General features: G+C 34.7%; 2 protein-coding genes across 6 annotated transcripts in view; one reads left to right on the top strand and one right to left on the bottom strand.

The window, feature by feature from the left end:
* RALGPS2 (Ral GEF with PH domain and SH3 binding motif 2) overlaps nucleotides 1-26,983 on the top strand; it is a 164,700-nt gene that overhangs the window by 92,024 nt on the left and 45,693 nt on the right. The gene's annotated exons all lie outside the window — the stretch shown is intronic.
* On the bottom strand, nucleotides 634-25,025 carry ANGPTL1 (angiopoietin like 1). The gene is made up of 5 exons (XM_060132649.1): nucleotides 24,692-25,025; nucleotides 18,801-19,646; nucleotides 7,479-7,672; nucleotides 5,897-6,167; nucleotides 634-4,586 (listed from the first exon to the last, which is right to left on the bottom strand). Exons 2-5 carry the CDS (start codon nucleotides 19,621-19,623, stop codon nucleotides 4,399-4,401), a joined length of 1,476 nt encoding a protein of 491 aa, XP_059988632.1. The 5' UTR covers nucleotides 19,624-19,646; nucleotides 24,692-25,025; the 3' UTR covers nucleotides 634-4,398.

The raw sequence follows: 26,983 nt of genomic DNA, 5'->3' as shown, positions 1-26,983 counted from the left end.
CACTGATCTCAAAAATGCCTAATGGTCAAAAAATGTCATTGGCTTTTCATATTTTAAGAGTTTTATTCCATTTTCCTTTCTTTTGTTTAATTTGTATATAATACACACCACGGATTACTTTACCTTATTCTTCTCGTTAAGATTACATATTGAATTCTAAAACAGCAATAAAGCATGTTCAGTCATTTTCTTTTGAATCTTGAGAATGAGCTCTGACCAAATGGCAGCTAGCCCTAGCTTTTTCTTTAGCCAGAATTACATTCCCATTTTCCATTACCTCATTTATATCCCCTTTTACCCTCATTCTTTTTTATATATTTAAAATTCTTCTAACATTCTTTAATAGTATATTTTCTGAAGTTTACTTTAGACCACTCAAAGACTTGTGATATAAAAGGGCTGGGGGGGCTTCCCTGGTGGCGCAGTTGTTGAGAGTCCGCCTGCCGATGCAGGGGACACGGGTTCGTGCCCCGGTCCGGGAAGATCCCACATGCCGTGGAGCCGCTGGGCCCGTGTGCCATGGCCGCTGAGCCTGCGTGTCCGGAGCCTGTGCTCCGCAACGGGAGAGGCCACAACAGTGAGAGGCCCGCGTACAGCAAAAAAAAAAAAAAAAAAGGGCTGGGGATGGGGTTACATTGATTTCTTTCCCATTTTCATAGTTTTTCTCTTAGTGGCCTTGTATCTTTAAAAAATATCATGTGTAGAAGCTATACAGATCTGCATTTTAATCATAAACAGAATCAGGTTCCCCCAGTTGCAGCAGCTTTGCCAGTAGTGTTTCCAACAGCTGATATTTCAGTAATGTATTTTGTAAATTTTTTAGCAAACCTTAACAGGAGACTAATAATAAAAATCTTAATAAGTAACATTTATTTGCAACTTAATCCTCTATGCCCAACACTGTATACTTTACATAAATTATCTAATTCTTAACAACAATGTATAAGATACATGATATTATTCATATATTATAAGTGGAGAAACTGGGGCAAGGGAGGTTAAATTCACTTGCTATAAAGATATGCATTATAACCATTTCATTTATAGTTCAAAGAAAGCATTGTGGAATTATATTAATATTTTGGAAATCTGTCCTTAGTTTTAATTTTGAGTTCATTCTTCAGTCTTTCCTGTAATTATCTATAGAATTACGATGTAATAACTATTGACCCCACTGATAAAATTGAAAACTGAGCTTATTTTTAGATGGCTTTTTGAGGAGGGGTCATGGCATCATCGTAAGTGGAATCATTCTTTTCTTATTTTCTCAGTCACTAAATAAAAGACTAAAAAATTGTTAGGATGTAATCATTTTTAACTTACCATTGATTAATTTAAATATATAAAAATCATATCACATTAGTAAAGGTTTACAAGTAATTTGAAACATTTTCATGATTGTGGAAGTTTTTACAGGCTTATTATATTATTACCAGTAGGAGTCCTAAGAAATATAATGCTAGAAGAATTAGCACTCCTGTATCATGACTCATAGAGTCAAGTGAATATTAGACTGAAAATTTGATCTTTATACTCAACCAGGCTTGGAGCCTGAGGATGAGCTTGTTAGTTCATATCTACTAAATTTCGGGATGGTTTCTAATATTGGCCTTATCCAATATCTCATGTTTTAAAAGTCTACTTCAGAGATGCCAAGTTTCCTTGACATTGATGGTATCCCATTGAGTGGAGAATAGAGTCTAAGTCATTTTTAGGTTAAGCTTCATTTCATTTATTAAAAATAACTAAGCATAAATAATCCTTCTATAAACCAGCTGCAAGGTTATAGCTCAATCCTACTGAATGTCAGGCAACCATACCTTATTCCTTGGTAACCTGTAAAGTAGCTAGCTATCGGACCTTGCCTGCCATACATGTGACTTATCTAATCTCTGACAAGATTCTCATTAGGCTGAAATCCCTTACTATAGCTATTCTTACCTTAATTTTTCTTACGGCCCATTCTCTTAACTACCTGCTGTAACAGCTGACATAGCTCTGTTAGGTTTGCAAATGAAGATCATGGATCAGTGTAATTTTGCACCTGAAAATTTGGATATATTGTTTCTTTTAGTACATTTATTACTCACTCTATGCAAGGCACCGTGATAGGTAATGCAGAAAGTACATAGATGAGCAGTAGTAATCTGGTACTTAAAGGCTACTGAGTACTTACTAGTGTCAGGCATTATTCTAAATGTTTTACCACATGTATTACCTCCTTTGATTTTCACAGTAACTACGTGAGCTAGGTACTGTTGTTATCTCCATTTTATAGATAACAAAACTGAGGCAGGAATACATAAATTGCCCCAGGGAACACATGTACCTGGTAGATTTGGGTCACAAACCCAAGCAGTTCTGCCTTCAGGACCTATGCTTAGCTATGACATAATACTGCTTCTTTTTTTTTTTCCTTTGCGGTACGCGGGCCTCTCACTGCTGTGGCCTCTCCCGTTGCGGAGCATAGGCTCCGGACACGCAAGCTCAGAGGCCATGGCTCACGGGCCCAGCCGCTCCGCGGCACGTGGGATCTTCCCGGACCAGGGCACGAACTCGTGTCCCCTGCATCGGCAGGCGGACTCTCACCCACTGCGCCACCAGGGAAGCCCAATACTGCTTCTTATTCCTTGATCTCAAGGAACTCACTTGCCTAAGTCATTCTTAAGCTTTCCAGGAACTTCAGAGCAGAGCTATAGCACCTCTATAAAGGAGAGCACAATGCACCCTGTGGCCAAGGCAGTTAGCATTCAGCACAGTTTTCTAGTTTGTTGACTTTCACATGATTCTAGCTTTAATAATATTCCTCTTCTGTGAAAATTCTCTAAGACTGGTCTTTAATAGGGTTTTGGATGTTTAAGTGAAATGCTGTAGTTCTGCAAATAAATGGAATGCCCTAGTAAAATTTTATTCAGTTAAGATTTGATGAAACAATTAGATGCCTAATTTCTCCCAGAAATCTTATAGCAGATTTTTCTGGTTCTGGGGGTGGTGGAGAGGGACTTTAAAGCCATCCCGAAAGGACCACAGGTAAAACAAAGAATTACATCAGGGTTTCAGGGTTTGATGTTCTCTTACCTTCTTTCACCAGAAGTTTTATTTTGAGATGTGGCAGAGCAAAAACATTGGTCGTGTTGATGGACTTGAGTTGTTCAGATAATTATCTTCAGTTTTGATTGGTTGAGCAAAAGTCTCAAGAGATTTCTCTAAAATTTTTAGTTCACAAATGAATTAAGGGAAGGTCAGCTCTAAGCAGAACATAATTTCTAGAAGAAAATTGTTCTGGAAGATTGGTAATAAAGTTGTTAGTTGCAAAGATGAGTTAAAGGTACACACACACACACACTGGAATTGGCAGTTTGGACTAGCCAAACCCCTGTGTATTCCATCCTGAAGCTGTTGAATCTCAGTATTGGAAAAATATCTAACAGTTTCTTGAAGTTGTTTTAGTCTCACCCGTAAGTATGCAGTAATGCTTGTAAAGCTGTCCAAGCTTTCTGACTTGACTAGCAGACAAGTTTTTTCTAAATAGTAAAGATCAGTAAATTAGGGAGGAAAAAGTATTAATAAATAAACCTAGAGTTATAATTCAGTTCTTTAAACCATTGGCTCACTAAATATTCTGCACTTTTGTAATATCAACACTTTACTGATATAACAACATAAAATAGATTTCAGGAGATTTTGATGTTCAGCAAATCATATGAAGATAATATTGAAAAATTCATTTGTATATTTCTGTTTTTATAAATTGACCATTTAAATACGGCATACATTATTTTTTTGTTTTTAAAGATACGTATTTTAATACTGTGGGTTTCTTAATTCTTTTGGGAAATTGACATAAAATATATTGTCAAGAATTCATATTTAATCATTTCATGTGAAAGGCACAAATTCACTTTGAAGTAACTTTTATTCAATGTAGAATGTTGGCAAAACTAGAGTTTTCTTCTAATTTCCTGTCTATATTTTTATAAATAAAATGTATTATTTTGCTGAAATCTTAAAATTATTTTTCCATTGGAAGTTATAGCATTTTCATAAAGTTTTTAAATAAATTGATAAGGATCTTGAACATGATTGAATTTTGATTTAAAATAAAGCTAAAATTTGTTTTACATTGTGGCAAATATTTACATTTTAGAGAACAAACTTTGCCTGTAATTAGTCAATAATATTTTTAAAATAACTTGGATTATAGATACAAATAATCTGCAGTATATTAAGGGAAGATGAGACTACATTCATAAATCCCCTTTTATAGTTGTAGTAAAATTCATTTAAAAAACTATATCTGTAGAAATGAATTGTGCAAAATAATATACATGTAACATTTACATTTTTAGGAACTGAAAAATAGAGTTCTATGTCATTTAAATTGGAGACTGTCTCCCTTCAGTCAATAGGCTTGATCATCATCTGAGCTGCTCTCAAGGAGTATGAGCCACCTCGGTATTCAGCCCAAAATATTCCGTCTTGGTACTTGCTTCTGTAATGGCCTCCTCTGTACCATACTCCATTTAGGTTAGAGTGTGCACAGGCATTGTACCACCATCCTCCTTTATGAAAGTGGGCGCAGTTTCCTTTGAGGAAAAAATATAGACATCAGGGTAAAAGTTTCTTCTAAGTGTGGTACTCTGTAAACCATCAAATACTTATTCTACTTTTAGAACAATGTGAGTTTTTCTTACTGATTTCAGTTACCTTTATCTTCATAGTGTTGTTTCTTCATTTATTCTGTTACTGTTGCTTAAGTATCACCTACTTGAAAGATCACTTGAATTGCCGTTTTTATTTTGCCCTTTGCTTAGTACCTGCTTTTTTGTTGTTGTTGTTAAGTGATTTAATTTTCTGGCTAGCAGGGTAAATAAAATGCAAGTAGTTTTTGTGTGCAAGAGAGAGAGATTGGAGAGATCGGGAGGGAAGGATATGGAGTTGCTAATAAACAGAGTAAAGTTTGGGGAAAATTGATTTTCAAAATAGCAAAAAAAAATATGAAATAGTACTATTAGCAATCAAATGAATTTCTATAAATAAGGCATGTATTATGATGATATTTGTTTTCCTCTTTTGCTTGTGTGAAATAGAGACCTATGCGCTGCTTGCCAAGACACAGCTGAATGTAAAAATAAATCAACTTTCAGGGGTATGTCTTTATCAGAGCCAGAAACCTAGGTTAAAAAGGCAAAAGTATGTGAAAATTAAATTAAAAATTATGTGATGGCCTAAATGAGTCTTTCTAAAGAGACTATTTCCCCTCTGAATAAAGCTTTTTTGCTATTCCTGTACCACATGCTGCAGTCGTCTTGCTAGTCCCCTTTACCAAGAAGTGCCTTTACCCAATGTACTCAAATGGCTTGTTTCCTTCACTCCCTTCAGGTAACATTCAAATGTTACCTTTCTTGGCCAACCCACATAAAACGGCACCCACCCCCTGTTCCCTTATTCGGTTTTACTTTTCCTAAAGTACTTGTCACCACCTAACAAATCATCTTGTCTCCTTCTAGAAAGTAAGTTCCAAAAGGGCAGGAACTTTGTTCACTGCTGTATTCCTCAGCACCTACAACAGTGTCTAGCACATGGTAGGGGTCCAGTGGGATTTCTTAGCAATTTTAGGCAGTTGGAAGTTTTATTTCCAGATGAGTATGTTTTGTTTCCCATCCCCACCCCATCAAGGTAGAACAACAGAACCTTGTTCACAGAGTTCACACTTTGGGATTGCCTTAGAGAAGAGCTCCTAAAAGCTGTTCCTTTCAGCAGGTTGCATTCTCTTTGAGTCCAAAACAACCTTTCTGAAAAGACTTTAATGGCAATACTTTAATAACAGGGTTCTATTTAATGCGTAGAAAGTGGTGATTCTACAGAGAATACACATCAGTTTTTTCTTACTCACCTGTATACATATCTTTATCTCTGTCCAGTGTGGTGAACTGTTTACCATTATGCCACATCATAGAATCCCCAGCATTCCCCTGGTAAGTTCCCAGGCGCAGTCTATAGAATTCACTTTCAGGTTCCAGGCGAAAGCTGCTATATTCTGCATAGACTTTTTTATCACTCCAGTCTTCTAATTCAATCAACAACTTATAATTATCTTGATTGCTAAGCATATAGATATTTTGCAGTCCAAGCCAATATTCTCCATCTATGTTTCCAAATCCTTTCTGTTAATAAACAGAGAGCATGCTTACATGAATAAGTATAGAGATAGTAAACTTTTTATAGATAAGTTTTAAACATTTGATAGCATAAAAATATTGACAATTTAAGTGGTAATGTGACCTTCCACTTTTGTAGATCACCTGTTCTACTGAAGTCCCATATAATCACTTTGTTTTGTTTTGCTTTCTCTTAATTTGTCAGCATTTATTTGCACAACTACCTCCAAACTTTACAAATAAGACAAAGGCAGAAGGGACTAAAATTATTCATAGCGACTAAAAACATTAACTAAGTAAACTACCCAGGCCCTTAAAAAGGGTTCCTGATTTCTCTCATACTCATAAAAAGAAACAATTTTTTGTATATAGATACTGTCCCCACCATAGTCAAACAAATAGGACATCTAACATTTTTATGATATTCAATAAAAATGATAGTATCTGTTCTAGAACAAATTATCTTCTTTGACTCTATTAGAAATAAAATTAGTAAATGTAAGAAGATAAAACAGTAATCTTCAAAGCTCCTTCTTTGAAAGATTGTAGGTTAATATTTGAAAAACATAATAAATCAATTAACTATCCTATTTCAGTAAGCATTTGCCATTGCAGGTATGCAGCAGAATATAAGTTTGGTAAACCTGATCTTAACGTTAAATGTGTTTTCAGGGGGGTTGTGTTGCAGCATTTTTTCCCCTTGTTAAAGTAGAGGACTTCCCTGGCGGTCCAGTGGTTAAGATTTCCCCTTCCAATGCAGGGGGTGCGGGTTCAAATCCCTGGTGGGGGAGCTTAGATCCCACATGCCTTGCCGCCAAAACACCAAAACATAAAACAGAAGCAATGTTGTAACAAATTCAATAAAGACTTTAAAAATGGTCCACATCAAAAAAATCTTTTAAATAAATAAGTAAGTAAATATAAAGTATAGGACCTCCAGCACATGACCGTTTTTCTAGGACTGTTTATCTCTGATTAAATGTACTTGATAATGGGCACAAATGTGGTCATGATTAAAAAAGCAGTTGTCTTCTTAGAAAATGAAATTAGGATCAGTCTTTGCAAAGAATTAAATACATATGTAAGTCATTCAGCCTGAAAGGAAACATTTTAAAGTACATCTTCAGTTTCCTTTCTGCGTTTTAATTTTGACTTTAAAACCAGAGATGAGAATTGTCTTTCTGACAAATGCAGATAATGAAAAACAGATGGATAGTTTTTTTTTTAACTGTGTATCTTATTTATTGCATATAATGACTATTATTGCAAGAGCTGCTTTGTTCCTACCTCTCCCCCACGTCTGAAACACTGATTTACCTTATAATTTTCCCAATTTCTGAAGAAGTTGACAGAGCCATCTGTTCTTTTCTGAATAACAGTCCAACCCCCAGGATCCAAACTGTTCTCACACCATAACTGCATTGGTCCATTGCTGTTTTCAGGTTTGATCATATAAATCCCACTGACTGAATGTCCAGCTTCTTTTGCATGCTGACAGTCTTTGAATGGTCCTGTAATCAGAATATCTTTGATTGCCAGGAAACTTAATAGGAAAAGAGCCATATTAAAGTAGTTTTTAGTCAAGAGTCTTACTTACCTTTGTATCTTTCTTTACAGATACCACTTTTTATGTATTGTGTACACAATACAAGTTAAAGAAACTAAATTTATATTTAAAAAAAAGCTAAATAAAAGAATTACCCTAGTCCCACTATCTGGAACATTAACTTGTTTTATCTTCCACTGTTCTTGCAAGTCTTTGTCCAAATACATACATTTTTGTATTGTTATAATTCTAACACACATAGAAAATTGGATTCTGTCTTTTTATTTTAACAAACATTTCCATTGTCTCCATTCTAGCGCCTACGGTAGCTATAATATGCAATCTTTGATGTTGATATATCATGTTTATTCCACTGCCATTGGGCACTGAGGTTTTATCTGATTTTTGCTATTATAAATAACACTGTACAAAGTGTCTTCTTATTGGCTTCATTTTTTCATACTTATAAAAGTGTTGCAGGATTGATCTACTGGATCAAAATGGTACAAACAGCTTTACAGTTCTTCATAGTGCCCAATTTTTAGTTTCCAAAATTTGATTTCAGTGGAACACTGAAATCCCTTGAGATGCTCAGTGAAAATGGCATACCACAGTCAAATAAGTTTTAGACTGCTAAATATTATGTTACCCTTTCGGAAACACAATATACATTCACATATTAAAGACTGAGAAGCCCTGAAGTAAACCAGTTTCCCAAACTTTTGGAATCTTTTAACGTTTTCCCTCATACAACAGTTCATAAGAATACACTTCAGGAATGTTGGCAAAATGCCTTTCTAAAGTGTTGTATCAATTTATATGACTGATAGTAATTTTCTTATTTAATCTACACAATGACTTTCTGATAGTTTACAGATGTTCTGTAGATGAAACAGTTAACTAACTAGTCTTTAAACCATAGGCTTAAACCCACTTTTTTCTAATCCCAGCATCTATGCTCTGAACTGCTGTGCTACAGTTGTCCCCATGTTATCTCACAGTTTTATGAATTCACTCCCTATTTTTTAATCCACTGATAAGTTTTTCATAAATTTTAAAATGACAAAACATTTTGTAAAATCATTTGTAGAGTGTCTTGACTCTTGAACTTGTGATTTCCATATTTTTGATCTAAAGAAAGACAGCTTCTAGTTTTACTGAACATTATTTAGTTTCACCCTTTTCCAGTGTTTTGATGCTCTGATTTTTTTTCGTAAGTATGTCAAGATATGAAGTGGTTCAGAAATAAGAATTACCCTAAAGATCTATTAGAACAACCAAAAAAGTATAGAAATTTCAGTTGTCAAATTTTATATTTTACTAAAAATTTTTAAATTCTGACATGTAGAATTTTTAGAAAATGTGTGAAAGTAAGAGAGTTTAGTCAAGTAAAATTCATCCAAGAAAGTCTGTACTGTAACGATGATAGGATTGTTGAAATTTTGAGGAATGTGTTATCTATACTGTGCCAAGTATATACAGGGTCCCTTATGGGGCCTTATTGGGATAGAATTAATCTCATTAAATAAACAGTTCCACAGTTACGTCATTAGAAGGGATTCTTAGAGACTATAAACTCTTCCCTCTAGATTCCTCCTTGAAGATGGAGACTGTTTTTGTTTTTCTTCTGACTTCATGTCATCACTGTTTTAACTATTAAGTAGATGGTCAATACATTTTTGTTAAGCAAATGAATCAACTAAGTTGCCTTCACATTTTAAATAACAAGGAAATTGAAAACCACACACAAAAATCAGAGATGATCAATTCTCTAGTCCATGTTTTTATTATGTTTCAGGTTTTTAAAAATTATAATACAGTGACTTGTAAGCACTACAGATTACTAGTAAAAATTTGCGGAAACTGGAAATATGTAATGCTATCTTTCTTGGGTTATATTTATGTTAGGTATTAAATGTCTTAGTTATAGAGTTTCAATTTGATTATTTTTTTTGTCGTTTTTATTTCTCTTCTGAGATTCCAGTCTTGCATTTATTATGAACATAGTTTCCTTTAAGCCGTAATAACTACTTTAAAAATTCTTGTTCCTTCTATTTCCTAGTTTGTTGAGAGTTCTTACCATGAATGGATTTAGGATTTTGTCAAAGGCTTTTTATTTATCTACTGACATGATGATACGGTTTTTCTTTTTTCTTTTGTTAATATGATAAATTCTGTGGATTGTAGTTTTAATGTCAAACCAACCTTTTATTCCTGGGATAACCTCAACTTTGTCATGTTATCGTTTTTATGTATAGATTGTTTTGATTTGCTAAAATTTTGTTCAGAATTTATGCTTTTATAGTCATGAGGATATTTGTTAGTTTGTGAAAGCTCGTAAATAGTTTCTTAAGCTAGGGAGGACTATTCTAAAAATAATGTTTGCCCTTTTCAGACTGGCCATAAATTAGATCACATTCCATTTAAATTCAGTGTGAATTATTTTTATGCTATCTAGCTTCTCAGTTATTGAATTTAAATTACAGAGTATTCAGAGCCTTTAACACAATGCTTTACAAAGTAGTCATCTTCAGTAATTTTGTTCCCTTTTCTTCTTCGTTGCTGACCTTGACACTTACTGCGTAATTTAAGGAGCTTGTGTAATAAATGTTTATTTAATTCATAAATTTAATACGACTATTCAAAGATGAATATACAGTCATTTCTATTGCAGAAAAATAACGTATTCCTGAAAAATCTGGTGTTCTGCAAAACTGTGCACTAAAAATAGCAGCTGATGTTAGCTGTTAGCATACTTTGTGTTCAGCTGCAGTTACTTGTGGCACAGAACATTAATATGCTTGGGGAAAATTCCATATGAATCAATATGACCACTTTGTTTTGCTGATATTATTCTCCTTTTTTATCAGTCACGTATGAGCTACTTCACGTTACAGAAACACGCATTGTAGTCAAGTCAGAGAAGGGTAGAGAAGTTTAAATGAAGTATGATTTCCAGGTTCAATCTTAAATTATTTTGTGTAATGCATGGTAACGTGTTTATTTGTTTACTCACGAGCAAGAACTGTAATTTTTGGTTGTGTATCCACAGGTTAACCCACTTAGGTGCTCAAATATTTGTTGAACTAAATGATTCCTGGCAGCCACAGTGGTTTCCTCAGTTCTGCATTATTTTTCCCAGAAATGTCTTTTCTGCATCTGTGATAGCCTAGAAATCTTTAGGCTCCAGGGTTAAGGAAACAACCATAGAGTCCAGTGGGAAGTGGGGGGAGAGAACTCCACTACAGCTTGCTGAGTACTCTGATTGAATCAGCAGGGCACCCGGGAACACTGGCTAAGAATTAGCTAACCTAGATTTGTGGGGAAGAGCTGGAGTCGGCTCCATCTGAGCTGAATTGTGAAGATTGAGTAGGAGTTTGGCCATTAGGGGTAGAGGGTCTGATCAAGGCCACACATGGGTGAAATGTACTGAGGCGTGGGGACAGAAGAGAGCTTGATGTTCCAGCGGAGTTACAAATTTTGCATGTCTGAAATGTCAGTGGTTGGAGGGTGGTACTTAGAGCTCTTGAGGTTGGCTGTACGGTTGAAATTGATTTCTTCAGTCTAAGAATGCAGTCATCATAGTTGTTTACCACGTTAACCAGATTTTTTTTCTAAATTGTCACTTTCACAATAGTCAAGGATATCTGAGGAGCATTGCTCTTATTTTAAAACCTATTAGTATTGTAGTTAAGGCACACATGAAGTGGTTTTGTTGCAATACATACAGATATCTCTCTTATTTCAGAAATTTGCTTATTCTATGAATGTCATCTTTGTAAATGTTTGCTCTGCACTCATTTGAGTATAGTTTTGACAGTTTACATTTTATGTTTAACTATATATTCACAAGTTGGACTTTCATTAGATTATTTGAATTGCTATTAAAATATTTAGAAACATCAAGGTTTTGAATCTTGACAGAATATTTGTAAAATGCCATTTGTTCCTTTCCTGCTATTTAATAAGCCCTCGGGTGTTTAAGCAAACTGGGGAGTTCTGGGTTTTCTAGATTCAGCTTTGATTTGATAAGACTTCAATTTATGCAAATTTAAAATTATCTTCAACTTTAATTTTCAACCCACTTTTTCATAGTGGGCTTCATGTTTACAGTTTGGATGCCTGTTAGACTTGGTTGATATAAAGGCTTAGGAAAATGTGGTTGAAATTCTTTTCCAAGACATATGGATAAAATTAGCAGTGCTCATAGCTGTTTTTTTTCTCGTCAGTAAAGGTAGTAAATATCAAAATTTAGTATTTGTTTATTTTTATAAGTAAACCATTAACCTGTCTTAGCCCAGTGTATACTGTTGGTCTTGGCATAAATATTTTCTCATTATTAACTTGCATATCTTATTCATTTTCTGCTGTAGAATTAGGTTATAGATCATTCTTACATTAAATATTTTACTGCTTTCTCTGTACCATACAAAATGCTTAATAGGAATTCTTAAAATGACTAGTAAAAAAGTAGCAGCTTTATTTTTGAGAAGCCAGTTTTAACTTGCTGGTTTATATTATCAGAAATAAATTAATTGATTTATTTATCTATGATATTTATATATGATTGAGGAATTTGTTATTAATGGTTCAAAGGGTATAGACTGGAAGTACCTTTCTTTCAAAATAGGAATTTTATTAACCTTTTGTTTGCATTGAGTAATTTTTTTAAAAAATTTTATTGGAGTATAGTTGATTTACAATGTTGTGTCAGTTTCAGGAGTACAGCAAAGTGAATCAGTTATACATATATCCACTCTTTTTTAGATTCTTTTCCCATGTAGGTCGTTACAGAGTACTGAGTAGAGTTCCCTGTGCCATACAGTAGGTTCTTACTAGTTATCTATAATATTTTATTTATAATAGTGTGTATATGTCAGTCCCAATCTCCCAGTTTATCCCTACCCACCCCGCCTTTCCCCCTGGTACCCATAAGTTTGTTTTCTACATCTGTGACTTGCACTGAGTAATCTTGGAATAGTCATCTTCTATGACACAATTGCATTCTTCTCAAAGCGGGAAAATGGAATTCTGTACATTGAATTTGAAGGACCAGTCTCTTTCTTCCTCAGTTTCTTTGATGATTAAAATTTGTATAAGACTAACAAACTCCAGTTAACAGGTCTGATTCATCATAGAAAGAAAAATATTGACCAGTCATGCCACATATTTTCCAACATGTATTTTTTCATTAAGAACCCATATTTTGAACAGAACAGTGGGCTACAAAAGACAAGAGGTTTCATACTTTGAATAGCACCTTTACTGGGAACCATCTTTATTTAACCTACCTATTCTCTTTCTATAAAGAAACTGTTTAATTACTTAAAAAGAAAATCATTTTCTTTTTGTTGCTGAATTCCTCATTAATTTTCTTACTTTGTCCCAATCCTGTGCTCTTTGTGATAGGAGAAATAGGACAAAAGACATAACCAATTTAGAGCTTTCAAATAATTGGTCAGCAAGTAAAATCTTTTAAGAGGTAAACTTTTTAATTGGGTTGTGAGTTAAGCATAAGGTAAGTATATTCAACAGCATTTCTGGACTGGGAAATTTGAGGCAAATACTTTCTAAAGTGATAATAGATTCTTTCTTGTAATAATATGAATTACTTTATTAATGTATAAGTTTAAAATGCAGTTAGCAACCTGAGCTTTTATATTGAAGTTACTTAAGAATATACCGATTATTTTTTATAAGTGGTTAATGGAATCATGTTTCAGCCCCTTTGCTTAACCAGTCTTCTTTAGTTTCTCTTAGTTTAAGTGCTAATATAAATATGCCACTGAAACCAATTGCATTTTTAAAATTTACTAGTAGGAAACATTATAAATAATTGAAAATTAGCTTATTACCCACTAAAAAGCATTTTTTTTAGTTTCTAATGACTTTTTCAAATTTAACTTTTTAAGCTTACCTTTTATATTCCCATACGTGGCAAGGCATATATTGGAAAGTGCACTCAAAAATGTAATAATGATATTCAGACTGTACACAAAGCATTTTCACATGCATCACCTCATTTAATCATCACAACAAACTCTTTTACAAAAGAAGCAGCAACTGGGCCTACGAAAAGCCTGGCCAGAATCCAAGTTTCCTTGTATTCAGATCTATTCTCTAACATACTATGAAGGAACTTTCTCAACTTCATTCACCTACAAGGAATGAACGTATTTTTATAAATACACCATTTGTAAAAGGAAAATGTTTTCTTTTATGAAAGACTAACCCAAAATGTAGCCAATGAATAACATTAACAGTTAAGAATTTTTTGATGGCAGTTTGCCAAGTGTATAGTTACATTCTCAAACATTTTGTTTTTTAGGTAGAGGGAAAGTAATGTTTCTGGAGATTATTTATTGTAAACCAACAAAAGTATTCTGTTATTTGGCATAAGTTCATAGTAAGTTTGTTCTCTTGAGGTGCATTTTTCTTACAACCATTTTAAACGAAAATATAAAATTGTCATTAAAACACCTTTTAAAAAAATGCTGATAAATAAAAAGAAACAAAATTGAGTTATTTGTAGTGAGATGGATGGACCTAGAGTCTGTCATACAGAGTGAAGTAAGTCAGAAAGAGAAAAACAAATACCATATGCTAACACCTATATATGGAATCTAAAAAAAAAAAAAAAAAATGGTTCTGAAGAACCTAGGGGCAGGACAGGAATAAAGATGCAGACCTACTAGGGAATGGACTTGAGGACACGGGGGGGGAGAAGGGTAAGCTGGGACGAAGTGAAAGAGTGGCATGGACATATATATACTACCAAACGTAAAATAGATAGCTAGTGGAAGCAGCCACATAGTACAGGGAGATAAGCTCCGAGCTTTGTGACCACCTAGAGGGGTGGGATAGGGAGGGTGGGAGTGAGGGAGACTCAAGAGGGAAGAGATATGGGAACATATGTATATGTATAACTGATTCACTTTGTTATAAAGCAGAAACTAACACACCATTGTAAAGCAATTATACTCCAATAAAGATGTAAAAAAAAATGCTGGTAAGATATATATAACATAAAATTTACCAGCTTAACCATTTTTAAGTGTACAGTTCAGTGGCATTAGTACATTCTCATTATTGTACAGTTAATCTCTATAACTCTTGTCATCTTGCAAAACTAAAACTCTGTACCCATCAAATAACAACTCCACATCCTCCCCTCACCCCAGCCCCTGGCAGCCACCATTTCTACTTTCTATCTCTACAAATTTAACTACTCTAGGTACCTCGTATAAGTGGAATTGAACAGTATTTGACTTTTTTGTGACTGGCTAGGACACTTTTTAAATAATACATATACATTATGCATTTAAAGAGTTTAGAATGATCATGTACCTACATGTAGAGTGCAGTAATATGAACTTCTTAGTGCCAGAAGCATATGTAAGTACAGCAACAGACATCCATCTTTGCCCTTTTTTGTGCAATTACCCAAACAGCTTAGACATATTTTCCAGTCTGACATAAGAATAATATGAACAAAGATTTTAGCACGTTATATGTAAAGAAAAAATAGCAAGTCTATTTGTTGTTGCTTGTAGTAGTTTATATTTGATAAGAATCACAGAATATTAGAACTAGAAAGAGGTGTTAGAATCTTCCAGTCCAACCAGCACTCTCTCATTGTACAAACGAGAAAACACAGGCAAAGTGACTTACCCAGGGTCAATAACAAAGGAAACAAGTTTCCTTAATTCTGTGCAGTTTCCCTTGTAGCTAATTATGTCCTTGAATTTCAGAGACCAACATTTATAGAAAAAAATAAAAAGTTAATGTTTACTTATAACAACAAATAAATAATGAATAACAGAAAAAGTTATGCGCGTGCTTAATTTTTACATTAAGGATTGGTTTATTTGGGATGTATACACGTTAAGGATTGGTTTATTTGGGATGTATACACCATTGTTTCATTAAAGCAAAAGTCTGTTTAATGGGACCTTTGATATGCTAAATCCTCAGCATGATTTAAGTCTGTAATACTAGATTTTTTTGCACTACAGCTCAATGTGTAATAAAACCTAGAACTGACGCATCTCATTTTGCTTAGCCATTTTTCGTGTGTCAGTGTATGAATATGTGAATAATCATTTCTTCTAGAACTGGTGATACCTCCAGTTAAGATCAGTACCCACAGAAAATACTCCATGGCAGTCATCTCCATACTTACATAATTGTACATCCCATCAGTTAAAAAAAATTTCACACACTTCAGATGTGTTTACTTATAAATTGTATGTAAAAACTACTGGTAAATTGTATACAGTAAAAGCTTACACAAGACATATTTTAAAAGAATATAAAAATTATTTTTTTTTCTTTCTATACCCAGGTGATCATTTCATACACGTTATTCCTTTGGAAATCTTAATAATGATCATCATTTGCCTAATTTAATGGAACACTAGCCAGTTGTTACTGTTAGTTAGAACACTATAAAATGAATGACTCCAGTACAATAAAATGTGTTAAATTACTTTCATGAAGGTCTTTGGAATGACAACTTTCAGAATCTCTGTAAAAATGTAGTTATCAAGTCAACCAGCATTTATTTAGCATCTGCAAATGACACACTATCCATCTACCAGGAAGGAGCTTGTATTATAGATGGAAGGCATTTTATTTAGATGTATGTACAAGTACTGTGTGTACATGTGAAGGTAACTGATAAATCAACAGTGAATGTAAGAAACGTTGTGTCTGTGTTACAGAGAGTAGAGACATTCTAAGGCACAGAGGAACCCTTTCCACCCGCCCCCAGCCCCGCCAAGGTCACCCAGTTAGAAATCCAGGATGTCTCTATCCTCTAGCTGCTTCCATAGATAATTTGGATCTAAGTTAGAGTTCTGGCTCTGAATAGAAATAAGGGACACATCCGTGAAAGACTGAAAAGCAACATGGATAGAACTTAGTTGACTGCGTCTGTGGGACAGGAGGGAAGTGTCAAAGATGAGCCAAGCGAATTCCAAAACGGGTAGTAACATACATCAAACTAGAGAAGTCAAAATCCATTTACCTGTCAATTTTACTTACAGAAATTTATATCCTGAGAGTATAATCATAGAGGAAAAAAAAGAAGAACAAAGTTAATTTTTAAAGTTGCAAGAATATTGATTACCATGTTTATGGGGGCAGGAGGGGTGAGAAAGACCTGAAGGTTATTACCAAAGTGTTAACTGTAGTTTATTTCTGAGTATTTGGATATTCAGCAAACCTTTTTACAAAGTTTGTTAGTGTTTTCTAGATTTTGTTCGGTAATTATTGCTTTTATAATAATAATTTACTTATTTCTAAAAGGAGAATGCCAGTTTAGGGAAAAGATTGTTTTAGGGTTTAGTTACTCATTTATTTATTCGTTCTTCAAGTATTTATTGTAGTGCTTACAATGTGCTGAGTACAGCATGCCAAACCTAATCCTGGCTAGATGTTTGAGAGAGAGACATGAAAAGACAGTTCACTTTCTTCCAGAAGCATTCAGTCTAGCAGGGAAACAGACATGCAAACAAATAGCTCCAGTGTAATATGATGTAAAAAACATAGTCAAGACATAGTCAGCAATTTGGGGAAGGAGCCATCTAGATACGTTTGTCTGAATCTGAGTAGGTATAACATTTAAGACACTATTTTAGCTAAGCCTTGAAATCTGCCAGGTTGACAGATAAGCTGAAAGAAGGCATTTCAGTAGAGGAAGCAGCAGCATGTGAGGTAATGGTCGAATAACCAGATGCAAACATCTAGCTTTGGTTAGAATCAAGAGGGGGAGCTCCATGCAGGAGTCATCTGAGCAATGGTGATACTTGTAGCCTTGAAGGAGTATAGACCTCTAAAACAGAGTATCTTCAAGAAAGCCTTTTTAAGCCATAGGAGAAGGAAAAAGGTGCCAGTTGAAGGACCTAGAGAAGTAGGAAGAGTCAGAGTATTATGATGTGGAGGCCCAAGAAAGCAGAGATGTGAATGGTCAGTGGTGTCCACTGCTGCAGAAAGACACGTCCACTTTGTGATGTACATACTTCCAGTCTTTGTCTTTGTTCTGTGTTTTTGTTGTTGTTTAAAATTATTTCATAGTCTGTGCGCAGTTTTTTGTCCTGCCTTTTCAGAAAGTAAGTGAATGAACTGTAATTAATTTTTTTTTTTTTTTTTTTTTTTACTTTTGGGCATTTGGGTTTTTTCCCTTTACTCCAAGAAAACAAATCAACCTGTAAAGAATTCAGGAGAATGGCTTATGAGAAATTGGATGTAGGTGTAAAAGAAATGTTTTCAGAAAGTTAGCAGTGAGCTTATTACTAGACTGAAACAAAGATGAATTCTTCATCTTTTTATTCTGGGCACCTTGATGAGTGACTGATAATGAAGGGGAGAAGGAATGAAATTAGAAACAGAGGTAGAGATATTAGGATCAATTCTCAGGTTTTTTAATGTATTGAAGACTTACTTATACTTACATGGTTACAGGGTACAACGGTAGGATTTTAGCTTTGGAAAATAGGAGGGATATCTTTTCCTCTTGAGACTGAGGGCAAGAAGGCATGGGTTTTGTGCAAATGTTTTCAAGATAGGAAAGCACAAGGAACCTAGGCCTGAGTAGACTTAATCTCAGCACAGCTGTAGGTGGTGCATGTGCTGAGAGTGGAGATAAGAGGGGGTTAATTCTAGGCTTTAGGAGAGTGAAAGCAAATTATTACATGTTCCTTTTGAGGAAGATGGTGATGGGAAGAGCATCAAGAGGTAAATGAAAGGATTGTTTAGCAGTCGTGAGGATCTAGTTGGAGTCCGAGAGGATGGTCATAGAGGTTAGGAGTGGATTGTGGACTCATCCCTGTCTCAATGCTAGTAATTTAGATTGTAAGAATTTGGATGAAAGACTACTTTTTCCACGAAATATAGTTTCTATGAACTCTTAGAGCTGAGAGATGTATTTAAGATCAATTCTTGGTTGATAGAAAACAAAAACAGAAAATTTAATGTTCATGTATAATTACATCACCAAAATGAAGAATAGGCATGTATTACGAGCATTGTCTCATAAACCATAAAACATATTAACCTTGTACTTCCATTTTTAACAGTAAGAGGTAACTCACCTTCATTGATGAACGTAACCGGTGGTATCTTGAAAGGGCTTTTGGTGGGAGAAGTTGCCAGATCAGGTGGTGGCATTAAATCTCTGGGGTAACCTGGATCCCTCTGTATCTCATTGCCTCCCAGCAGACCAGGAGTATACTGATAACTGTTAGGAATGTGCTGTGGCACTACCTGGACGAGAGGAGGAGACACATGGGGGTCTTGTCGGGAAAATATCCTCAAGCACTGTTCTTCCAACAAAGTGATCATCACAGACTGGTTATTGACAAGATCAGTCAGGGAAGCATATTTCAGCTCTAGTTCCCTGTACCTTGTTGCCATCTTCAACATTTCTGTGGTGACATTGAGGATTTTATTTTCCAACTGGGAAAGTTCGAGTGAATTATCCCTCTTACGGATAATCTCATGTAATAGTTGCATATAGAGTTGAGTAACACGAGAGTTCATGTTACGGCTTTCTTTTCTCAGCAGCTTTACCTCATTGACAATGTTTCCATCTACATCCACCACCAATTGCAGGACATCTATCTCCCGCTTCTGCCTGGAGAGCACGTCCTTCAGGTTTTCAAGGTCCATCCTGGTGATCATGTCTTTAATGGTACCTGCATCTTGCCCTTTGGTATTGACACATATTGGCCCTGTTATTTTTTGTTCAGGTACCAGGAACGTGTATGAACATTTCTTTGCTTCCTCTTTACCATCTGTGGCACGAGGGTATCTCCTCTGGGTTATTTTTTTTATTTTCAACTGTCCTCCTCTGCAATGTCCAATGCCCATTAGTAGGAAGAATAGCACACTTAGGGTCCAGATAAAAGCCTTCATTTTGAAACGAGGTTATATGACGTCTTTAAAAAAAAAAAAAAAAAAGATGAAGGGAAAAAGTAGAAAAGAATTGATATTAATCTACTTTTAAAGTCAGTAACATAAAAAAAGTATCTAAGGGAAAAACTGAATATCTATTGGTGTTAATAAATTGGGCCAGAATTAAAGTTATTAATTTCTTAAATTCAGTATTAAGCACCTTCCTATTTGTTTAAAAATTAGGTTTCAGAGATGAGCTCTCCAACTACCACCTTATTGTAATGCTTTTTGTTCCCCAGCTCAATGAGCAGATCTTGGTGAGTGCCCACTGTGTGCTGAGGCATATTGTTAGGTGCTCTTGCAGCTTCTGAGACCCTGATAAGACACTTTTCTTACCTTTAAAAAGTTCACTTGCTATCTTAAGGCTTGGAAAATGGTACATAATGTTGGTAAGGCATTAATTAAAACATCTTCTCTAACTAGTATGAAAGTTGCCCGTGTTTTTTATTTATATTGTGCGGTTTCAATTAAATTGGCCCTCTCTAATAAGTATCTTTTTTATCTATCAAATTAAAAAAATATTTTTAGACAAATCTAAAACCAGAAAGTTTTAGCATCATATTTTTTGTTTGTTTTCGTAACATGTCCTTTTGGGATTGATGACAAGTTTAAGAATGATAGCATGCTCACAGTCATTATTGTGGGTAATTGTGTTTCCTAAATCGTAATCATATATACGCTCTAAGCTTATATATGATTCAGCAGGTTCATTTTTCTAACAGAAGTTCTACTGAACTTCATTTTAGTAAAATGTTAATAATTTTTTATAACGATTACCAAGGAAAGAAACTCATCTGTCATTGAATCTGATCGTTAGAGTTGGAAAGTACCTTAAAGACCATCTCATCTCATTCAAGACAAGACCTCTTTGCTCCCATGGGTATGTTGAAAGCCAAGGCCACAGCCACACAAATAGGTAATATTAGAACCAGGTCTAGAATTCAGCTTCCCTGGCTCTTCAGTCAGTGTTTATAGCAGTGGCGCATACGCTAAAATGTGTGCTTGGAATGTTCCATTTTTGCTGTGGCAGATACATACTTGCCTTTTATAGTACAATTTCTATAGAAACACTCGAGGAAACCATAAGAGTAGTTCCAAGAAGCAAAGCTGCTTTCTTTTTCTTTAGTTACCTCCCTAAAGAGTAGTAGCAGTTAGAATGAGTAAGATGTGTCACCCCATCAGGTTCATTAACAAGCTGCTATAGTATAGCCCACCTTCTCTCTCTCTTATAAACTTGATTCCTGTCTGCTGTTTCTGAAGGATGGCAGTGGATATACTAAGAAATTTTCTATCCCATTTTCCACCCAGGTACTTGTTTTTTGCTTTGAGGAGCCAGGTCCCAAGTTGTTTATGCCTGCTATTAATAAATAGCAATGCAGCAATAACAATAGTTCATTTTTATTGGGTGCGTGTTAAGTGCCAGGCATTGTTTCAGCCTTTTACACGTATTAAATCATTTACATCTCACCACAACCCCCGAGGTAGATTATTATTATCCTCATCTTCAAATGAAGAAACTGGCATCCAGATGTTAAGTACCTCACAGCTTCTAAGACATGAAACCAGAATTTGAACTCAGGCAGAAGACTCCAGGGTTCACGTTTTTCAATAACAACTACATCATATGGCAACGTATTCTAACCTTTTTTCTATCACCAACACTGTAGCAATCCCTTATATTTTTGTAGTGCTTAACGCGTGTTAACTGTTTGCATTCACAACAGCATTGTGAAGTAAACATCTACCATTTTGCAAAGAAATAAACCTGGAGGAGCTAAAACACTCAACTGGGATTCAGATCTTCTACTCATAACTTTCTAGACCTGTGATATTTATCCTCGTCATGTAGTAACTGCAGAGGAGTCTTAACTTTGTGTTCCGTGTCTTTTACAGTCTTTTCCTGGTTTGTATCTCTCTTTACATTGACCCATTAACTTAATTATACACAGGTATTTGTGTATCATTTTTATATCCCAGACTTTTCTGCTGTCATTCCTTTCCCTCCATATGTATTCTGTTAGTTGATAGTTACCTGTCTAACTTGATTATGAAGCCTCCTAAAATTAAAGGTTGTATCAATGAAATATGGACTCTTCAACTAGAGTCATAAAGATGACTACTGCTTTCTAAGACCATGTCTCCTTACTTCGGTGTTTTCAAATGAAATGAGTAATGTTTGCAAGACAGGTGATAATGAAAATAAAGCAAAGAATGGATGGAATGTACAGAATTCTTTTTCTTTTCCTAACATAAGATAGGAAGGAGGTGCATAGTAATATTCCATGTTTGTGTCAAAGGCTTTCTGTTTGCTGACTGAGAGCCAGAAGTACACTTGGATGAGTACTTTTAGTTTTTTGCTTTCATACTTCGCTTTCTGACATTAGTAGAAAACTAAGACCGAGTGTCATCTATTTTATCTAAAAAGGACTCTAGTTACTATACTAGAGTTACCTGTACCAAAAACCAATAAAATATTTCTTGTTATACTTGCAGAGTCATAGAATTTAGATATGGTTTATTTTTAAAACTGCAGACAGTAAAATAGAAGCCATCAGCCTGCTGGGTAAACGTATAGCATTTCTCCTGCGTAGTTAATGTATCCAGTGTTCAGATGCACTCATTTCAGTCACTTCAGGAATGGAATGGAAACTCTTAGATCATAAAATTATTTTATCTAAATAAACTAGTATGAAATATGCTACCAAAACAAGGAAAATTCAGAGAGTATCATGAAACCTCAAAACATGTAGACTTTTCTGAACAGTATTCCGACTGAAGATCTTGTATTCCTATCAGACACAGATTTTTATAGAACTAAGAGCATATAATGCAAGTCTGCTAATGTGACTTTGTATCCGTGTTATCATGGAAGAACAAAAATGTGAAAATACAAATCTAAATTAAAATAGCAATAGCTTCCTTTTGGTGTGTTCTGCCTTGGCTCTTTGTGGGTTCCTGTATAATTAAATCATAAGATGAATTCTTGTCTACCATAAGAGACTCTGACCTAAGTTAATATTTAAAGGAGACAACCAAAAGTTTATTTTTTAAAAAAACAAATACAATTCGCTTAACCTTTACAAAAGTCATGACTTCGTTGTCACCTAAAGCTGAATAAGGAACCACACTTCTTAAGGAGCAGACTAGCTACATCATGAGTAAAGAAGGAGTTTTTAAAATACATTTACTGTTTACCTTTTATGAAAACATTCTCTTATTTGTATTTTCCCACATATGTTCAGTTTTTAAAGTGAAAGATCCATAAATCTGTGTTACATCATAAAACCTTTCTGTATATGTTAAAATTTTCCTAGGTCCCACGAGAATGTTGTAAATTAGTCACAGTATACTTAAGTTTAAATCTATGTCTTTGCTTGGTTGTTTTTAGGGGGGGAGAAAAAAAGCCTTCCATGCTTTGAGTTAATTTTATTGGTACTATTTCTCTTCATAGTTGCTACATTGCCAGCTAGTAGGGAGAAGAAATGAAAGTTAGGATATACTTCCTTTCAGATGGTAAATGCATAGAGGCATTTAACTGGCTGTGTCACGCACTGAAAACAGCATGAGGCAATGAACTTAAATTTATGAAGCACCAAAGATACCTTAGATAAAGACTTCTAGATTGTGAATTATGTTCTGGGAAGAGACTTGAGAACAGTTTCATCCCCTGGAGATATTTAAGGAAGGGATAAATAGTTATCTGGGTTTCAGATTAAATGCTTGCCTAAGGCTTCAGTAAGAACTGAGGTTTAACTGAAGTCCTGTATTTTCATAGCGACAACAACAAAAAAAGAAAGAGATGACAGTATTTCAGATCTAGTATTGTTTGGAAATTTTATCGGAATTTCTTGTAAAATATGTTTAACAGAGATCCTCCCAGTATTGAGAGTTTTGAATCTTTAAGGAAAGGACATGAAAGTAGAAGAAATCCTATTTAGCTTTACCATTCTTTGCTTGTTGAAGATTCTTACCTTGAATTTCTTTGATTTTTAAAAGGACAGAGGACCCCCAGATTATAACAAATTTAAGTGTCTTTGGTGTTAAAGCTCATTGTTGGTAACTAGTAATTTTATTTTTAATAATTCTAGTAATACAATTAAACAAAGCCCCCAGATAGAATATTGAAAGAATCGTGTTTGTTGACCTATATTTTTGGTCTTTTAATTATGTATTTAAGTAATTGTATCTTCTGGGTTCTTATTTGCTATTGTTAATGCTGACGACTTACACAATACTTTTATCACCTTTTGTTTCTTCTCCTCAATTCTAATCTGTAAGGTTTTAGGATTTTTTAATGTATCAATCACTTTGTTTTTTCACGTAATTCCAGTTGTAGCAGTTTTAATTTCTGTTGCCCAAGTTAAAGTACTGTTGCATATAAGCCTATGAAACTATTTAAAAATTTGAGTTTTAGCAAGAAATACCGTAGACTTGTTTTAAATCTTTAATATTTAGTAATATGAAATATTAATATTTAGGTTATATTTGGTTATGCTATAATTGAGGTATTGTTGCAGAGCCTTTCAGTTAATTTTATATCTTCTTAGCTGTGTTTTGTAGCTATACTTTAAGATATCTTCACAGTATATGTAAATCTTTAGCATATACACTGTAGCTATGTAAAGAGAAACAAACCATGTTTACATCTATTTTCTTTAGTCTGTATCCCTTTGTTTTTAATCACTGTGCTGTAAATCTTATACATTTAATCTGTTACTTGTTAAAATTTCTAATGTCACTAAAGTACTTGTTTTCTGAAACCCAGCATGTATGCATCAGTCTATAAACATATACACTAAATACCATTAAATTGAACCTCAAATAATTCATTAATCATCATAAAGTATATAATGACTAGTTTTATATAAAGTTGCAAAACAAAACCTTTTTCAGACTAAACAAATTGTAGTATATTCCAAAATTCTTTGCTTAATAAGAGATTTTGAAATTTCTACTACAAATGTAAAATAATTATACATTTCAACATACATAGAATTTTTAAATAAAAGTAAAAGAAATATTGTAATACCTTTTGCATCTGTTGATAAAGCAAACCCAGAGACTTGCTGCTCTTACTCTTGCTTTTAAAAATCAGTGAAGTTTGTTCGTCTGTGACTTTAATGGCAACTGCATTTTTGTTTTGGACCGTTGAATCCAAGCTGTACTAAGGAACTTCTTTTTCTTCTTACAGCACAAATCAATTGAATTTGACAAGCCACCTATGTAATTTTAAGTAGTATAGTGGAAGTTCCTGGTCTGCGGGCTGTCTTTAATCCAGCAGAGAAAGCATTGTGGCTTTGCTCTGTCTGCCACATGGAGAAATTCAGTAACCAGCTGCAGCTGACCCAGATTGTATATACAGTACCCTTGAATAGTGATTCCCTCTCTTTCTCAGGAGACTCAAGTTCAGCCCACATATTACGTCACCAAAAATTTGCTGGAGACTTGGGGGGAAAATCTCTTTAGGATTTCCTCTCTGTAGCTTTAAATAGGGGTGGGGGTAGTGTGATCAGCAGGAGGTTGAAAAGCTCCGAACAAGGAGAGACTGTGCAGGTTGAAGGAAGGGCACCATCTGGAAACAAACTATCATAGTTCAGCGGGCAATTATAAAACAAACATTTTAGTCTGCTGCCCAGAGATCTTTTAAGTTGAACACTGAAAAAATAGTACTCAACTTCACTTAGAAGTAGGCGCAGGCTGATGAGTTTGTTTTTTATTACAAAGAACAAGAGTTAGACTCTGTTCTAAGAGGCAGTCCCCTAAATAATATAATACTCTTTATAGCCTAGAAGAATTTCTAAACGTTGAGTCGCCAGTTCAGAAGTTTTTAAAGTTGTAAGAAACCTGATGTTGTAATATGTTATATTTTACTGTGTAATGTTCCTGAGATAAAACTGTTCATTTTTTTAATTCTAATGTTATATAATTAAATTCTGATGTTATATAATGTCACTGCCTCCCATTCTGCAGCATGACTCCTCTTGCCTGAATACGGTTATTCTTATTAGTTGATGCTGTGATTTAAAAGCAAACATAACCCTGGCCTGGGAGTGGGAGAAAAAAGAGAATTCTGACTCCCCGCTGGCTATGGGAACTTAGACAAGTCACTTTACCTACCTCTGGCCCAGTTCTTCTGCTATGAAATTAGGGTGCTGGAGAGGGAATTAGTAATTGTTGAGTACCAACTATGCTTTTATATTTCATTAAATCAAGAATGTTGATTAACTCAGTGGCTGAGGAGACACAGATTTAGACATTTTAAGTAATTTGGCTTAGGGCTTCCATACTAAGCAGTAAGAACTGGGATTTGAATCTCTCTCCAAAGCATTCGGCCACACTCTCTCTCATTGGATTATATAACTGCTGATTGCTGCTTCTAGATAAAACCTGTGCGTTTCTACTTTCTATGCATACCGTGTGCTTTCCCCTCTTCATTGCCTTACCTTGTGCTACGTTCTCTTTCTCAGGCCCTACCATCAACTGTTTGTTGATCAACATCCTTTATTTAAAGTCAGCTTACAATAGTTTCTACTTATTTCACAGAACTAATTATTTCTTAAATTCCTATGACATACATAGGTATAGCAGGGGTTCCATACTCTAAGGCCTACAAATGCTCACAACAAGAATGAAGCAGGTAATGTATATAAGTGAAGTAAACCAGAAGTAAGAGAGCAGAAGAAAATAGGGTTATGACAAACTGGCATCTTCAATGACTCGTATAATGGTATCTACACCCTTCTCAGCTATACCTCATTGTTGCCAGATCTCCCCCCCGCCCTTTTTTAAGGAAAAGAGGGTCATATGTAGATATGTCTTATGGTATTTCCTGATTTTAAAAACATTGGGACAGCTTCTAGCCTCTGATTTATATTATATAATATATTACTTGATCATTCAGTGATCATATTATATTCACTAATAGCTTAATCTGGAAAAATACGAGATAGTAAGCTCCTCCTGAGCTCTTTGCTTGAGCTATTTAAAGCAGTTAATAATATCACTAACCAAGGTTGGAAAGTGGAATGGCAGGTGTTTAGGGACAAATAATGGTTAGTTTGGCATGTTAAATTGAAAATGAAAGTCAGGAGGTGTGTTCTATACAGAGGTTTGGAAAATCATCGGCAATTAGGTGACAGTTGAAGCCTCAGAAGTAAGATAATCCAGAAAAAGTACATGCAGAGTGAAAAGATTAGTGACAGAACCATGGGGAATGCCAATTCCAGGGAACACGAGGAAAAAGAAGAATGGTGGGAGGGTGGACGCGAGGAAGGTTCAAGCCAGTAAAGACCAAGAAACAAAGGGAATAGTATAAATACTG

Source organism: Lagenorhynchus albirostris, chromosome 2, assembly GCF_949774975.1.
Source record: "Lagenorhynchus albirostris chromosome 2, mLagAlb1.1, whole genome shotgun sequence".
NCBI lineage: Eukaryota > Metazoa > Chordata > Mammalia > Artiodactyla > Delphinidae > Lagenorhynchus > Lagenorhynchus albirostris.
Note: the sequence above shows the minus strand (reverse complement) of the source record. Positions and strands in the feature narration are given on the sequence as shown.